General features: G+C 34.6%; 2 protein-coding genes across 16 annotated transcripts in view; one reads left to right on the top strand and one right to left on the bottom strand.

The window, feature by feature from the left end:
• The window catches only part of GALNT3 (polypeptide N-acetylgalactosaminyltransferase 3), a 53,248-nt gene that overhangs the window by 22,559 nt on the left and 12,862 nt on the right, over positions 1-17,827 (top strand). The window contains exons 11-16 of one of the 3 annotated variants that reach the window (XM_072040896.1): positions 306-375; positions 1,133-1,209; positions 2,026-2,203; positions 5,760-5,869; positions 6,302-6,454; positions 7,022-7,173. In XM_072040896.1, coding sequence (XP_071896997.1) covers positions 306-338 — 33 coding nt within the window. In that variant the 3' untranslated portion in view covers positions 339-375; positions 1,133-1,209; positions 2,026-2,203; ... (1 more) ...; positions 6,302-6,454; positions 7,022-7,173. Of the gene's footprint in view, positions 1-305; positions 452-1,132; positions 1,210-1,944; positions 2,204-5,759; positions 5,870-6,301; positions 6,455-7,021; positions 7,174-17,827 lie in introns of all 3 variants that reach the window. The other 2 variants (XM_072040895.1, XM_072040894.1) reach the window with 2 other exon arrangements.
• CSRNP3 (cysteine and serine rich nuclear protein 3) overlaps positions 2,959-17,827 on the bottom strand; it is a 102,459-nt gene continuing 87,590 nt past the window's right edge. For 10 of the 13 annotated variants that reach the window (XM_072040886.1, XM_027462031.3, XM_021272053.4 and 7 more), the window contains 3 exons: positions 14,626-14,922; positions 12,095-13,123; positions 2,959-3,725 (listed from right to left, as the gene is read on the bottom strand). In XM_072040886.1, coding sequence (XP_071896987.1) covers positions 3,672-3,725; positions 12,095-13,123; positions 14,626-14,922 — 1,380 coding nt within the window. In that variant the 3' untranslated portion in view covers positions 2,959-3,671. Of the gene's footprint in view, positions 3,726-7,460; positions 13,124-14,625; positions 14,923-17,827 lie in introns of all 13 variants that reach the window. The other 3 variants (XM_072040887.1, XM_072040888.1, XM_072040889.1) reach the window with 3 other exon arrangements.

Here is a 17,827-nt window from a genome sequence, read left to right as displayed (position 1 = left end):
GAAGAAATCATTTCAGTACTTCTTAGTCAACAAGAAGACAGCAAGGGAAGACAACAAAGGCGTAAGCAAGGACCAGCAAGAATTTGTCAGGAGCATTAACTTCTGCTAGCTTATTTTTCTGGCTTGATAATCATGCCCTTGAGTCATGTCTTGGCTTTTGTTAAGGGTTTTGGTGACACCTGTGAGACTCTCCTATGAATCTCCTATATTGCTATGAAGCAATATGACAAAATAAGTTGCTATAGGGTGGACATAAGTTGTTGAAAAATTGTACTGGAATAAAACTGTTTTTATTATGTTTGCAGATTAAATACTGGAAGGACAACAAATGCCCTTGACAAACTGGAGAAGGAGTTGAGGAAAAATAGGATACAGGTCAGTGAGATTATACAAGCATGAATAGAGGATGGGGAAATGATGTAGATAGCAACTCTGCTGCGTTGGCCTCCAGGTATGAAATGTAAACCAAGACTGTTTAAGGAACCACTTCTAAAACACAAAATATTTAGAATAACTGTTTAAAAGGACTTTAGTTCTTTTAGTTCATAGTTCACATTATATAGCAAATGTATTATTTTTAAAACCACTAAAGGGTGATTCCTTCATGCAACCTGTTTTTCCTATTGATTTGCATATCTGAATTATGATAGATCTACTGATTTCCATTTTTTCTTCTTATATATAGTGTTCAAAAATTAGATTTTAAATAATAAGGAAATGAGTTCTATTGCATTTGGAGGTAGTAGTAATCCTTTCTTGAGCAGGTGCTCATTGCTAGAGAAACTTAATTTTTGTCTTTTCTGGTTTTCTAACTGGTAATCTAAGACCATATTATAACAGATATAGCAATATATGTACTTGTCTCATACACTGTTTTCTACAAAGATTTAGGTGTAGTGGGTCAACCAATTATTATATTTACTGTTCAGTTTGAGCTGTGGAAGAGGAAGGTTTGTTCTGAAATTTATGTTTGTCTTTATTTTTTTTAATATTTTGAGATTTCTTTTCTGGCCTATTATAGGTCAGTAGTCCAAAATCTGTAAAAAAAACATTTTAATGTAGGGTTTTTTAACTGTTGCTACTATTGCAAACATTCTAATCTTTTCTATATGTTTCCTCTCTGTTCCTTAAGCTATGAGCAGCATTTCTGCAGCACTTAGTACAACAGTAATTCAGTCTGTTACCTGGACTCTCAACTACCTGTCAGAGGTAAGCTAAATCCCATTTTAGTATTGGAAACCAATAAATATCTGTTGCATAATCCAAAACACTCTTTAAATAGAGAGCTAATTAATTTGTATTGAATGTAGTCCAGGGTGCTGTATCGCTTACTCTACCTTAAACAGCTTAACATGAGGTAAATTTTCCCCTGTGCTTTGCTTCCCTTAGTATCAGGTCCTCCTTGTTCTATAAGACCTATTTATTTACCAGGAAACTTGAAACACACAATCTTCCTGAAATACCTACTGAAAACAAGTAGTTTTGTACCTTCAGCAAATCTCTTCATTAGTTCTGCAAATTTCATGATCACAGTATACATTGAAGCATTTACATTATAAGCCTTTACTCTCCTCTAAGCTAATAAATTAAATTTATTTTTTTTAATGCTTGAATACTTTTCAAAGACCAAACTAAAATGCCTTCATGTGCCTCATGTTAAAGCTGGCATTTCTGACAAACAGGATGATGGAGTTCATACAAATGGCACATGGAAAATCAGTTTGTCGAAGGGGGTTCTCTGGCTCATTTACTGCCTTGGCTTTAATTTAAATATTTTCAGCAATGACACTATGTTCTGCTGTTCTCTGAGGAGGGAAAATTAAATATTTTTACATATGCAGCATGTAAAGCTCATACATCAACGAACTGTCTATGCGGGCTACCTACATTTACCAAAAAAACTAGCACAAATCTCTATCTCACTGTGCTCTCTTATACATTCAGGAGAATAACTGCAAGTTTTGAAGAAGGCTTGATTCTGGGCTGGGACAGCTCAGCCTTATGCCTGGTCCTAAATGTTTCAAGTCTGCAGGGCTCATGGGTCAAGGCAGTCCCAGTTCTCCCTGCTCCCACGAACAAGAGGCCCTGCTACCCCTGATCTACCTGGACATGGTGCCATTAAATGCACTGGGACTTTGCTAGCTCACTGTACCTGATGAATTTGTTTCATCACCCTTGGGAGTAACTGCTGATCTACAGAAGCGTGAGTATTATTAATAGAACAGCTTACAGCTGAATCTTAGTATTAAGCCTTCCTATTTCTGAACTGGCATCCTGATGTCTTAAATTAGAACGCTAGCTTTGGAAGTTGTTTTCCAAAGTTTTTTATGTCAGTACATCATAGCAAGCCCTGGAGCACTGTTAACTGTAGTTCATTGCAATGCAAAAAGCAGTTTGATAAGAAAGGTTCATTTATTCTCATGTGTAACTCCTAACAAATTAAAAACAAATGCTACATTAAATCTTGTGAGAACTTTTTTTTTAGAACACAGAGAACAACTTAATATCTTTAGCAGTTGTTGTAAATACAAGTAATTCAGCAGTACATAATTTGTCACCACACTTGCAGACGACTTACCTTTTACAAATGTAAAGTTCAGTTTTTATAAGTATCAGATTAAAAAGATGGCACAAAACTGTATTGTTAAATCTTAATGAAGCAATGTTGATCAGCAATTCTCAGAATAATTAAGCAGTTCTCCTGAAATTTAGCAGTGCAGCTTCTCTGCCATTGTAGCCATTAAAATGATTTGTTCCATAAAATTACTCCAAATTGGCCACCAGAGAGAGCTGTTGCAATTTTTTTCCCCTACAGCTGTTGAAAACCATTCTTTCATTAACTTTTAACCAATAGGATTATCTGCAGAGTAATCATGTAGTTTATTCCACTGGCCAAAGAAAAGTATGTGCTGTAGTGTCATTAAAGGGCAAACAGATATACCAAATGAGGCATTTCAGTTGATTTCTTAAATGTTTATATGCTGATTAGGTTTAACACACAAAACAAAACAAAAAACTGCAAGAGTTTCTTCTTATACTATCAGACTATGAGGAATGGGCAAAATGCTTGAAATTTCACAGAGCTGCTTTATAGGTTCTGCAGTCTTGGAGAGGATGTGCAGTACTAATTCTGATTCCGCTAGGGAAGAAAGGAATGTCTAGTGACTGCAAAGTAGAAATAAGATGCACAATGCACTGGCAGCCATGATGTAACGTAGAAACCTGTTTTACTTCATTGCAAACAAATGGACAATATATATTGTACAATATATAATAAAAATACAGCCGATACAAGTGCCACTAATTAACAAAAAAACTAATGTTAAGACTTAAAAATGCTCATTTTTGTAATATATACACTGCAGTAGTAAGCCACAATAAATACATCAAATTCCATATCATTCATAATAAATACTGAAAATATAAATACAGAAGAATACAGTTAATTTGAATAAATTATTACAACATAAGGTCTAGGTTAAGTTCTGTTGAATATTATTGTAGCTTATATTACCCTTTGGCATCTTTGATGTTACAACTTATTTAAGAAAGAGAAGAAACTAATTAAGGAAATGTGTAGTTCGTGAAGTTTAAAATTATTTCCATGTACAGATTTAGGATGGAATTTCTTTCCCTTGGCTTCTTCAAACAGTTTAAAAGCAGTAGTCCAATTAAATATGTTGCTTTACTGTTGAGATCTCCATAACTTTAGTATGCAAGATCATCTGTAATGGAAAATGTTAATTACTTAATAGTTCTATTTCTCAAAAAATAGTAAAGTTAGATGTAATGTACAAATTTTAAATAAATTGCTGCAATTACACCACAATTTTACTAGTCTGATTTGAATGGATTACATGTCTGAAAAGACCATCAACTTTTGAATCCATGCTGTGGCCTATTATTTACCACTTGCCAACAAAAATTTTCAAAGCAATTTTATATTTTTATGGGGAAATATATATACAGAGAGAGAGATGAACCTTCAAAAAAGAAAGGTTTGGAATAGACAGTGTAAATTTGACATAGTTCGTATTTGTTAGAACAATGAAAACATTAAACGTAAAAATGTAATAAATGCTTTGTTTTTTTTTTACAAAATTGCTAACTACTAGTTGTAGATAGAAACAAATCAAAATAACAAAACTGCTATATTTTATGTTAACAGGTATTAACCAGTACATCTGTATTAATCATTTTATTTGCAAAAGGTTATTACACCAGAATGCAATTTAACTTAAAAGATTGACTTTACTAAGACACTATTACAGGCTGAGGCTCTTAGGAACAAATTTGTAACCTACAGATTTTGACTATTTTTGCACTGTTAAATGTCTAGCGCTTATTTTACATCAAACACTTTAAAACATGTTTCACAAACTACACTTCAGACATATTTCCATAGAAGTGCCTACATCCGTCAATTAAAAGAAGGACCCAGTTGTTAAGCATTGTTTATGTGGGCATTGTTATGTGAAAACTAACATGGTGGTATTTGTGTGTAATGGTATTTAGAAAAATAGCATGCTTTCTTGTGTTTTGTTGGTTTTTTTTGTTAGAAGAACTAGCTGCCCGTGCACATAATGTTCAAATCTATTCAAGAAACTAAAAACCTATGCTCAATCAGCATCTCAGAAAAACACAAATGGGTGACTGTTTTTACAATAATCAATCCCCCACTACCCCAGCAAGGATGACCTTTGCCCATAATCCAGATTTCAAATTTCATTCTTGAGAAGTTCTTTAAAAAAAAAAAAAAAAGTTTCTGGTAGAGAAAAATTAGCTACCCTAATATACGAAGTCCCATTTGAAAATTCCAAGCTAAAATGCTAATAAAAAGGACACATGCTTCTTTTTTTTTGCTTTTAGTGTCTGTTGTTATTTGAGGAACATGTGTCTAGGAGCTGATAAATGATACTGAACTTGACTTTGCAGTTGACATAGGTAAAGAAAAGACATGGTAGCGTAGCTTCTAGTGTTTTATTTTCTTTTGTTGTTTTTACCCCATGCTTTTGGATAAGTCTTTTATTTAATATTTTGCCTACATACAATTTCTATGGCAAAACAACATTTTCTATTTGCACCAAGTTCATATTTGCTTTAAAATATTTTAAATAACAAAATTCATATTATTATTTGATATGGCTAAACTTGTAGTGAACAGGCATATACTTTTCCATTCCTGTTTTGGGGATATGTTCCTTTCCTTTCCTTTTTTTTTTTTTCCCCTATTCTTTTATTCTCTCCTATATAGTATTTGTTTTTTTTTTTTTGCCCTTTTTAGAAGAAGAAAAAAAAAAAGTCCTTATTAATCTACCTCCTGCCTGCTTCCTCCTTTTCCTCTAAACTGACCTTTCTGTCTACCCATCACTCACCCCAAGGTGTATCTGCCCATGTCTCGAGACAACAGAATTACCTTGATCCTCATATTAGAACAGTGGTGTTCATTTGTACATTCCACCATTTTTCCTGCCCATCAAGAAAAGCTAATCCAGTCTTGATGGCTCACTGGCAAGTGCACAGTTAGAGACAAACACCCATAAGGCAAACTTCTTTGACTTAGTTCTATTTGACATTAGTTTTCTTCAGGTGTTTTATCAAAGTGTCACTGCTAAGATTCAATTGAAAATATTTGAATACATAAATGAAGTTTACCTTTATTTATTTTTTGTCCTAACCCTGGTATCATCTCAATTGAAAAGCAACAATGTACAGTATCATGAACTTTTTCTTATGTAAAGTTTTTCTGCTTTCCCCAGTCATAGGTTTTCATCCTGTACTGGGGCTCTGCTGTATCAAGCATGACTCTCTTCCTGTGGATCTGCAGGCTTCAAGAGGATCCCCTACCACATGTTGGCAGCTTATGGGGGTAATTTTCCTTTCTGTTTGTGTGTATGCAAAGGGAGTGTGTGTAGGAACCCCGCTGGGATCACTCCCTGATAACTGTCTATTCAGAGCCAATGAGGAGGAGAGGACGTTTTTCACCACAGTTCCAATTTGTCTGCTTGCTAACGTAAGTGAAAATTATAATCTACTCTTCTTCCAGAGTAACGGGTAGCTTGCACAGAGGACACTAGAGTTGCCCTCACATTCATTTGATTTTAATTAAAAACCTTACTGTACAACAAACCTTTCCCAGATACATAGATTAAGGGAGGAAGGAAAAAACAAAAACTAAGGCTGCAAAATATGGAGATGTTTTAAATGAATTGGATGTTCTTACAGTAATTAAAATTCTTGATATCAGCCAGCAGAGTGACAGAAAGTTCTCAACAATATTTATAGGTTTCTTCCTCCTTAGGTAACAATGCTTCAGAACAACCAAATTAAAAGCTGCCTGTGATGGAGGAGGAGGAAGAGACCGTGAACAGGAAGCACTTATGAAGAACTCATGCATGTCACATGTTCACTCATATCTTTACAACTGAATAGCATGTAGTCATCACTTCATAAGGTTTGTACTTTGAATTTTCTTGGAGAAAATGGACAATTAATAATTTGCATATAGGCAGTGATTACTGAGAACAGCAAAATTAAGATACTTAAAGATACTTTTTTTTTTTTTTTTTTTTAAGAAATATTGAAAAAGCAAATGTTGAAATTTCTCATGCCAAGGAACATGTTAATGAACTCTACCTGTGCATGTTTTGAAAATAACAGTAGCTTTCTACTATTTAAAAAAATAGTAATCAGATTTAGTATTTTAGAAATAAATTCTATAGAATATATCCTCTCAGTTAATTCTAGCTTTTCTAAGTATTTTACATCAAATGTTCTGAAACAGTAATAAAGTAGATGATATAACTACTCTTGAGCCCCAGTAAGAAAGTGTAACACCCCTAAAGATTAAGGATTGCCCATATCATCGTCTTCTGTGCCTGTCCTGACTGCTTTTGGAAACTAAACTAGCATAATGCACAAGTTTATATAACTCATTAGTTATACCACAGGATTTTTTTTGTTCTGCAAATGCCTTTAAAACAGTACTGTGGGTCCAACTGTCTCTTTTGCTTAAACTTAGAGAGAGGACTCTGGCTTCACCAAAGGACCAGCCTCAGCAAGAAGTTTAAACTCAAAGGATTCAACTGGCAAAAGAAGATACACAGAGGAGTAAGATTGCCTGTTGCTACCAACTATGGTGTCGTTGACAAATTACAGTCTTGCTGCTCAAAGGTAGGGCACTTAATAGGTAAGACAAACTTTTATTCTGATTTTCTTTACAAAATTCATTGTTAAATTTTTGCTTATTAATTTGGTCCATGGAAAAAAAGAGCTTGCTTTTGTTTGCTGTTTCACATTAGTGATGCAATTTCTATTCACTTCCGAGCTGGACTGGGCTTTATTAGGAAAGTGACTTAGTTTGCAGTACAGAAATTTAGTTACCAATCCAGAAAAAAAAGAGGACAAAATAGTATTCTGTCTGTTCTACAGAATATTTTTATCACAACATCTCCAAGTACCTTGCAAACCAGAGCACTTCCAAGTGATGGAGCAAGACAAAGGCAAAGCCAAAAGGTCTCCTCTGTCTTAGCCAAGTACTCTATCCAGTATATCACATTTCCATCAAAGTATCGTGAACATCTGAAATATTTAAAAAAAATAACACGTTCCGTTTTGCTTACAAATGTATGTATTCAATCTTTAAAAGTGAGCTGTGTTTAGTGAAGACAACCTCTCAGTTGATTATGGGGCAGGGAATGTTACAGTATCAGTTTGATAGCACATTTACTGAAATACAACACCCAGATAAGATTGGAAACTGGATCTGAGAGTAACAGTAGCATGAATACTACATGCATTTTCTGTAGAACTTATACAAAAGGCAGGATGGCATTGTTAACTGATGCAGTTAACAGAGCAGTGAGTGGAATGAACCATAATTATAGCAATTGATGGTAATCAATAGCCTTAAAAGACATAAATGTCAACTCAAATGATTCACTAGCAGCAACTTATATAAATGCAAAATAGTAAAACTTTACAAATTTAAACCTTTCTTATCTAAATAACCTGTACCCGGTTAAAAAAAAAAAAAAAAAAAAAAAAAAGTTTTGAGAAGAAATCATAGAAACTTTTGCTAATCAGTTCTTTGTTTTTTTTTCAAAAATGTTTCAATGGGTATGAATTGAATTACAGCTCTTAGGAAAAAATGTGATTGCTGCAATTTTGCCACTAAAGCTCCACTTTTATGGCTAACATCAGTTAAAGCTTTATATATAAACTTTAACAATGCATTTTTCGAAGACAGGCAAAGTTCACATTATGGGCAAAAAGGGATTCAGTTTTATGTGCTATTTCATTGATCTTCTGTTTGAAAATCCAATTTTATTTTAACAGAGGGAGGCATGCTTTTTTTTTTTTTTTTTTAATGTATTTTTCTGAACTACCTAAGGTAACCATAAATTATCTGCCAGTTTATTATCTGGCTTCTTATGAGTGCTTATCAGTAGCCAAATACATTAGGAGAAAAACCTGATACAGCTATCAGTAAAGTAAACATTTCCACAAATGATATGCCATATCTATATAGAAGCAAACACTGCTGTTTATCACTTAATAACATAATACTTTTATCACGTAGAAATAAGCTTGCCCAAAAATGATAGGACCTTGTTATCAACATTAATATTAACTAACTGGGAAATGGGACGCAGCATATGTAATTATATACTAGCCCAGAATATAAAGACTAGAAAATTCTCCAGACCACAATTTAAATTTATTTTTCGCTACTTGGAGAGTACTTTGGTCTTCTAAACAATACATGAAAATCAACAGATAGGAACTTTAATTCTCACCTGGTTTCTACAGCCTACACTAGATTTCACAGTTAAATTAGCGTACCTCTTTTGGGCAGGGCTGTGACTATTTCTTTTTCACTCTAGTTAACTTATAAATGACCACAAAGGGTTTAGCATAATATTTTGCTGGTTCGTAGTTCGGGGAACAGATTGAACTATACTGGAAAAAAATATACTTGTTTTTGTTTGTTGTTGGTTGTGTTTTTGTCCTCCCCCTCCCCCGTAGTATGAGTTTATCTCTTTCAGAAGGCTTGTTGATATTCTTAGTATAGCTACCAGGATATCTCCATGAATTACCAACAGACTTGACTTCTTAACTTGTTGCAAGAACTAAACAAGGTTTCTTTAGTTTGTACCCTGAGACTGAATCTTGATCACAAAACAGTAGATCAAAAGAAGGGTTATGCAGTCTGCGTTAGCAGCAGGTAGTTAAGAATATTTTTTCAAAATAAATCTTTATCCTGCACATTTTATTTTGCAACTCCCAGGAATTAGGTACTTTTAAGCAAGGGAAAATAATGTAGCAAATGTTCTTTCATAGTCGCTCTGCTTTTATCCTATCTACTTGTTGTCCTATGCTGCAAGCTTTAGAGAATTTAGCTGTATTTACCCAATGCCCCTAGAAACATACACATCTAAGTATACTCAGAAATTTATAAAGATGTTAATATTAAGGAGGCCAGGGGTCTGAAGATTTTGCCAAGAGATAATAGTGAACTAGCATCTCAGTATCTTAAAGCTAGCTGAGATGTATTTTATAAAGTTAATCACTTACTGTGCTTGCTAATATTATTAAAGGTATTTATCATTTGAAAGCATAGGGGCCAAGAAAATAACCTCTTATTGCTCAGTTAGGGGGTGAATAATGAAACAAACATATTTCATTTAACTTACCCCTGAGAGTAATACTGTGGTAAAGTGTGCATGATTCTCCAGTAGCCAACACACTCTAAAGTTAAAAAGCTGTTATTGAGTCACAGCTATTCTCCCAACTCAAGAAGGGATTTGTGCTTTTGCTGCTGGTGTTGAGTGAGATTGCCAGATTTAAGCCTGCTGTTAATGCAAGATACCTACATACAAAGAGACTTGTTATGTTTGCCTGTCGAATAACTTGAGCAGAACCATTCTTATTCTTGCATGCAAAACTTTTGATGCGCTGAAGTGTTTTCCTTTAAAAATAAAGATGGGTATGTGCTATATGGAAGTAGTGAACACATGCATTTTACCTGGCTACTCAGCCTGTACAGAAAGGGATTAGGGTGTTCTGCAACTGGGAGGAGCAGGGCCTGCTGAGCCAGTTAATCAACATCACTGCACTTTCCCAGGAGATGGAGTCTGTTGTTAATGTGGAATTCAGTCCCTAGAGAACTAAGGACATGAAACAATAGAGGGTTTCTTGTGGAAACAAAGAAATAAAAAAACTTTCCAGTTACTACATGGAGTAAAAATATTTTGCTAATTTAGTGTAAAAATAAAAATCAGAAATCACTGATCTCAAGAAATGAGATACTCAGATCTCATTAAAAAACATTGCTAAGCTTATTTTTTTGAAAGCATATTTTAAATCTGGCAATTCTTCTACTGGAGTACTATACATGATGTTGTGAAGATCTTCTAACCAAAACAGTCAGTGTTACAGAGCTGAAATATACGCTGTGTTTACATGCATACTGCTAACTATCTAGATTTGTCACAGGTAAAAACTAAGATGCTAATTCTTATTTTGGCAAACGTGACAGATCTACATTCCAACCTACCTGATGTATAATAAAATTTCAGTATTAGAAGAAAATACTAAAATAGCTTCTGAAATCAAAATAAGGCAATAGAGAATTATCAGTGTATAGAAAAAATAGGCTTTTACAACATCCATTTCTTGAAGAAAGCAGTGTTAATAACCTAAAGACTGTAAAATACAGTAGGTATTTTAATTTCCATGTAATTTTAAAACAAATGGAGTAGAAGTTAATGGATATCCTTATGATGAGCATGTTATTTTGCTTGGAAACTTCAGCAGACATAAAATCTCTGAAGCTATGTTCCCTCATTGAATATACTGGTTCCTAATTAGACCGAGTGACTCTGGAAATCTGGGATACAATCAGAAGTCCACAAAAACCTTCTTATTTCATAAAAACTGCTTAATGGGAAAATATAGACACTTTCACATTATTTTCCATGCTTCATTTAAACTGTGATCAGCAAGACTCTGCTATTTTAAAATTACTTACTAGCATATTCTTAACCTGACTTGGGAAAACATTTTCTACAATGAATTTTGGAGATCTTACGTATACCTCAGAGTCTGGAGCTATGGCATTTCTCCAAAATAGTTCACAGTTCTCACAGTTAATATAGTACTGCAAAATGGCACTAAAGTGCATAAGTATCAGAATGTTTGTTGGGTTAAAAGGTGCTGTGCAAGCTTAAGCTACTGCTTTGCTATTATATACAAGATCATTCTTTGGGGAGGGGGGTACTAGTTCTGAAAATGCCACTGATTTTAATTTTGATGGAGGATTGTCTACCTTTCACCTTCCTAAAAGATACAAATGCCCCCTTTCTGACTCTTCTGTTGGTCAAGAACAGTAAAAAGAGAAAACAGTACTTTAAAAATGCATTTCAAGATAATCTATCGGAAATAGTATTTTTTAAAAAGGAAGAATACATGGTACTCCAGATGAAAATTGAACATGCTCTTTGTTACTAGTTATGGATTTTCTGTTCAAATGAACATGCTCTTCATTTTTATCAAAACATGACTACTAAACTACCATAAATAAAATACATAGAGTACAGAACAATTAAAACATTTTTGTACAGTAATTACTTACATTAAACTTACCATCTTTTCAGATATGTTGAAAATTAGGACTCTAAACATGATCATTTCAAAGTATCATTTTTAACAATCTTGCACAGGCCCGACAATCAGAAACGTGAAGCTTTGATTCAGATAGCTTGGCAGGTTTCACATACTTTGACAGGTAGGCTACTGTGAAATATGTTGGGTGTGTTTTTTTACTTACGTGTTCTATTTTTATCAAAAGACAGTTTGATGTGTTTGTTTCTTTTTTGTTGTGTGTTTTTTTTTTTTAAATCTTTACATTACAAACTGACTTTGTGCAATGCCACTGCCAATGTAGCTTGAGAAAACAAAATGTGTCTGGAACACTGACGATAGTCCAAGTGTTTTCTACCTCTTAAAAAAAGTAAGATTCTAGGAAATCCAGTTTGAGTGCATTTCAATACAGGAAGTCAGTCCTAGGAGAATTTTAATATTAAACAGGTACCGTTTCTACCACTGGTGATTTGATGCACTCTTCGTGCAGTCTGCTCCTTTCTGGGAGGTTTAGTGAATTCTCAGCAGGGTGCTCTTGTACACGACTCTCGCCATTCAAAGCTGAAACAAATCCATCTTGAGAAGGACCTTTCAAGTATGAGTGAAATTCCACTTGAGAGTGACTTGGCCTATGCTCAGTGTATAAACTGTTACATGGAGCACTGCTATCACCTTCAGAAGATGAGCAGCAAACAATCACTGAGGGATTTGCAGAAGGGTAATGAGGGCTGCTAAAAGTTTCCTCTGATTGCCGTGTGTAGTCAACAAACTGTTCTGAAGTCATGTTGTAAGGCACCAGAGAAAGACTACCATTCTTTACAGCATCCCTTTCTGAGTAAGTCTCACCAATCTGGTTAGCAGTGCCAGCAACATGGTTCTCTATTTGGTAATACAGATTTGAAGAGTTAGTATAGTATGAGGCGTTTTTAGAGTGGTTTTCATGCACAGCAGTTCCATCAGAGTAGCAAAGGACAGAAGGAAGAGGCACCATATTAGCATGGGAGCCCATGCTTTCTACAAAATCATCTGCTTTTTCTTCCTCATCATCTTCCTCATCTTCCTCTTCCTCTTCCTCATCATCTGATTCACTAGGGGCTAAACTCTGAGTGCTAGAATCTGTAACTCCACTACAAAAGCTACTCCCATCTTCCTCTTCCTCCTCTTCCCCAGGGCAGTCCAAGTCCTCGGCTGACTGAGAATGCATAACTGAAGCCTGAGATTCAGTTTCAATCTCAAAATTTTCTGCAATTGAATATTCAACCGGATGGGGTCCTGGACTCACAGAACTAGTGTGTGCACTTATCTCACTGTGGCAGCCATTTAGTGCTGGAACTTGCTGCTCTCTATTTTTCTCCAATTCGAGTTTCATTATTGTGTGCAAAAAGTGAGTCCGTACACGGATAGGATTAAATTCAATTCTACCTGCTGTATTGCTACACCCTTCTTTAGTGCAACCGCATGGAAAAGACATACGATCCACCTTTTAAAAAAGAGAATACAGATTAACAATATTTAGCAGAAACCTGGTGATACAACATAACCTAGACAGCCTAAAGAAACACAGCAGTGAAGTGGGATTCAAATGGGATTCCCCTCACAACTACTTGTAAGAATAATCATAACTAAAAGTAATTTAGAGAGTTAACCCTGGAATTTAGCAATACTGCTGAAAACATAAGGGAATGATGTGTACCAGTGTTGCGAAGTAGGAAAAAAAAAATAATTTCAAATTCATGGGTAGAGCTTTACATAGTGGAACAAAAAAGCAGTTATTTTTCTATTTTTGGAGCTGCTACAGCTTTACATAATATCGTGCTCAAGTCCAGACAAAATTACCCAGAAAAGTCTTAACGTTTTGATAAAAGTCATGGAAACTACAAATCTATTGAAATAAAATGCATTATCTATAAAAAAATGTTATAAAGTTGCCAATAGGGGGCACCTGGCGACAGGAAGCATGAATAGAAGCTCTATTATGTTTTAAAAGATACTCATTCAATTGTAGATGCAGTATTTTACATGCAACGGACTGTAGGCAGAATTTATACATCCAATAATATCCATTTAAGTATGTAAAAATGTGATTGAATCCACAGATCAGGTAGTTTAATTAGATAGCTTAAGGTCTATGATTTTCATCTACACTACAGTATATCAAATGTGATGCAGAGGAAAGCCATGTAAAGCAAACTAGTACATCTTCCCCATATGTGAAGATGAAAACAGAAGTAGCAAAGGGAATACATTATTTAGAATAGCAGTGAAAATTTAGCTTGGATTTAAGAAATAATGAAAAATGCATTTATGAAGAAATCAACTTGGCTGCATACTAACTCAGGAAAACTAGCAGACATCTTTTAGAAAGCATTTTGAGACATTTACAGTTGTACATAGAACATCGTGTAAATGTACAATATGCAATATCATTTCAGTCTGCAGAGAAGAACTGCCTGCTAGGTTAGCAGATATACATTTAATTGCCTACATGCAGTTTTTCATGCATGCATGTTAAATATCATGCATGCTAAATAAAGAACAGTACCACAGTGTCATATATTGCTTCTTATTTAGTTTGGACTATAATTCACATTTGGACAGCATGTGAATTGTCTCTCAAACAAAAGCTACCTACCATTGTGGAATCTGTGGGCTACTGATCCTTCTGTTGTTTCCATTTGCATGTTTAGATAAAGGGCAAAGGGGAACATGAGCAGAATATTTGTGTATGAACAAAAAATATTAAACAATGTATGTGCCTAAAGGATCATAAAATAAATGTGTTTAAGGAGATATTTTGTGTTGCACACTATAAACTCTTAAATCTGAGACTTAAACTAGTTTGAGATCCACAAGTGTTATTGTTTAACAATTCACTTACTTAATAAGCTCCCAGTACTTACCACATTAACAAGAACAAAAAGTACAAGCACTTCTCCCTCCTCCCCTTGCTATTTAAATATTGACAATAATATAGACATTTACCTGACATTTTATGCCTGCAAGACTGCAAGTGCAAGTTTCTGGATCACAAAACACACGGCAGTCACAGCCACAATCCTCTCTGGACAGCCGGATGGCCCGCAGCTCATGTTTTTCTTCCACATCAATCTTCTTCACTCCAGAAGCTCGTAGCAGTGCCCTTCGCTTTTTTGTCGGCAGGGGTTGTAGAAAGAAGTACTCATCTACTTCAGTGTTGTCTAGATCAATATCATCATCAGAAATGTCATCCAGTGTCAGGGTATTCGCCTCTTCAGATTCCACTGTACCATTCTTTGTCATCTGTTACACAGAACAAATAACAAAGTGCTTAAGCTACCCTTGTATATAGTTGTTATATATGTAAATATATGTAATGAACTATGAATGTGGAAAGACATCTGTTAAAAAAAAAAAAACACAAAAACAAAGCCTACTGCATTTCACCCTTTGTTCTGATCTCCATGAATGCCAGTAAAAATTCCATAATACAATTACAGATGGGGTGAAAAGGCAGTTCTTTCACACTGTAATTCACAAGTTAATTCATTTTTAGTTCATGTTTGCCCTAAAGCTAATTTCTTTTCTAAACTTCCAATTTCATGTCTGCTTTTTATATCCTTTATTATATATTGTAGTTTGCCACATCTTGTGCCTTTCTAAAATTCTAGTCTTTTCCATATCGCTTCATAGGATAATTCTTGAAGCCCTTAATTAGTTTTAGTTCCTGTCTCTGGGCTTTTTGAAATTCTTCAATAGCCATTTTGAGATAGCAGTTATACTACTAATGCTATTTCAGGTTAGGCCATGTCACATCTCTAAAACAGTGCATTTCATGTATTCTATCCTGTTCCTCATGTAGCATGACAAGTTGTTTACTGTATGTACAGCTAAGGTCAAACTATAGTCTTTCCACTGAACTTGAGCATATTACCTGTATTTGCTTGAGCTGATAATTAATTTTAAGCCTGGATGTCACTTAATTTTGCCCTTTTCTACCTAAATTACTTCACACTTACTTACTTTGTATTACTGTGGCCAAGAAAAAAGGGGTAACAGCACCCTAATCAATTCTCTGTGGCCCTGGGGCAATGGAGAGTTTATTTACGTAATAAATTCAATGTATTAGTTCAACAAGGTAGAAAAGACAACATTGGAAGTTTTCCTTTTTCTGTGTAACTTTCACTATAAAGTCATAGTGAAACACAGGTATATCCTCAGAGCATCTTGAATTAGCTGTCTAAAGCCAGTGGGTGGGAATAACCCTCATTACATACAATTCAGCCTGAATGTTCAAATCTAGAATGGCAGCCTTGATGTTTTATTTATTTATTTATTTATTTATTACCTAGGTACAAGTAAGTACAATGTATTTATGTTGCTTTTTGTGGTTGTTGTTTTGTTTCTTTCTTTCTTTCTTTCTTTCTTCATTTAATAGGAAAATGGCCTACTTAAGAATTCTGACTTCTCCGGTTTTAAACATACATGGTTCAAACCAGTCCTTAAGCTGGTTAATTGTCTATCATAATTTAAATTTGAAACTGGGGAAGAATTCTAATCCCTGCTTTGGTAATTTTTTTTATTATTATTATTTCATTCAATGATTTTTTAATACAAATCAACTTTCTGGTGTCTTACCTATGAGGCAAATGCTGTTAACTGCTCAGTTTACAAAAGGAACCTACAGAACCATGCCAAGCCTGTCACATACTTCTCCCCCTCCTCCTGCAAATCTGAATTGTTTCACTACATAGCAGTAGAGCATTTAGGAATGAAAGCCAGCCAGGTGCTGAATGCTTTAGGCATTCCGCAGACTGTAAAGTCAAATGTGTGGGCATCGAGTGAGATAAGACAGCAGTCTGTAATTTCAAAGCACCTTAGCTCCTTTTGACTCAGTTGCTGGATGCTATTCTTGTCTCCTCTGATTTTTTTTTCTCAATTTCGTCATGCAAAGAACAAATGAATTAATTAAATGGAAAGCTTTGACCATCTCTTAAACAAGTAATTGGGAAACTACAGAGTGAAAATTATCAAGAACCATCAAATATATTTTTCAATTCAAAACTAAAGGACAACATTATTTTCTCTTGTCATAATATTACTTATCTGAATTAAACTAGATATGTAGATGGGTAAAATTTCTCGCATAAAGCTAAAGGTTAATGCCATAACAATGGGATAAGGTACCAGCCAATGAATACATGAAGTTTCTGGGTGAAAAGCACCTCAACTCTGTAGAATGTGAAAAAAAATAGGTTAGATGCCTTTGCTTGCTCTAGCTGGAAGCTATTTCTTATGGTAAGAAGCCAAGACAAAGGAAGCCAACACAGAAAATGTATTTTTAGTTTCTCCTGCAGTTCACCATAAAAAAAGTGAACTATCTATTCATTATCATTTTGTTACTACTACTGGCTTCCATTTTTACTGTCCAACTACATGATCTGAGTAAGTTAAAGACTTCTGCATGTTCCTAGACAGGACTACAAAGCTGAAATCTGAATAGTCTGCCTGAAGATTAAAACTAATTTACCAATTACTGACAGTACCATGATCAACTTGAATAAATTCAGTTAATTCTCGTATGTCTAAAGCAGTTACTTACAGTGTACTACAAGTTTCTTTTCTTAGAAATTGTTAAGCATATATGCTTCCACATGCACCACCATAACCACATTTAGGTTTCATAAGTTTACCTAGCCTATAGAAAATGGTGAAATGGCATAGATATTTCATAGATTTTCGCATAGATCTATTTTTCATAGATTTTCGCTTTCTACACAACTTTAAAAAAAAATAAAAATTAAAGATTAAAAGGCTCTAGAGTAATTCTGTTCAGAGACAAACCCACATCATTTTACATTTGCATTTGTCTTGTTTTCAGAATAAGAACAATCTGCACTGATTTGTCTGTTGGTCCATAGACTCAGGAACCTTAACAGCACCAGGCTCGTGCTAACTGTTTTAAAATATCTTAATCTGAAGAGACATTATGAGTTAGCAATAAGGACTACTGCAGCTAACCTGCTGTGTTTACTCATAATGTTTCCTCAAATGACAAAGTATTTAAGTAAAGCCTACCTTGTACCTTTCATCTTGACAAGATGGCTTTTATGCACAGACTGCCATTAGAATTTTCACACTCTGCTGCTAACAGTGTTTATGCCACTGTCAGCAATGTTTACACTGAAGTGTTAGTGCTACATGGCTA

Source organism: Anas platyrhynchos, chromosome 7, assembly GCF_047663525.1.
Source record: "Anas platyrhynchos isolate ZD024472 breed Pekin duck chromosome 7, IASCAAS_PekinDuck_T2T, whole genome shotgun sequence".
In the NCBI taxonomy this organism is placed as follows: Eukaryota; Metazoa; Chordata; class Aves; order Anseriformes; family Anatidae; genus Anas; species Anas platyrhynchos.
The sequence above is the reverse complement of the archived record's forward strand: the minus strand, read 5'-3'. Positions and strand labels throughout refer to the sequence as shown.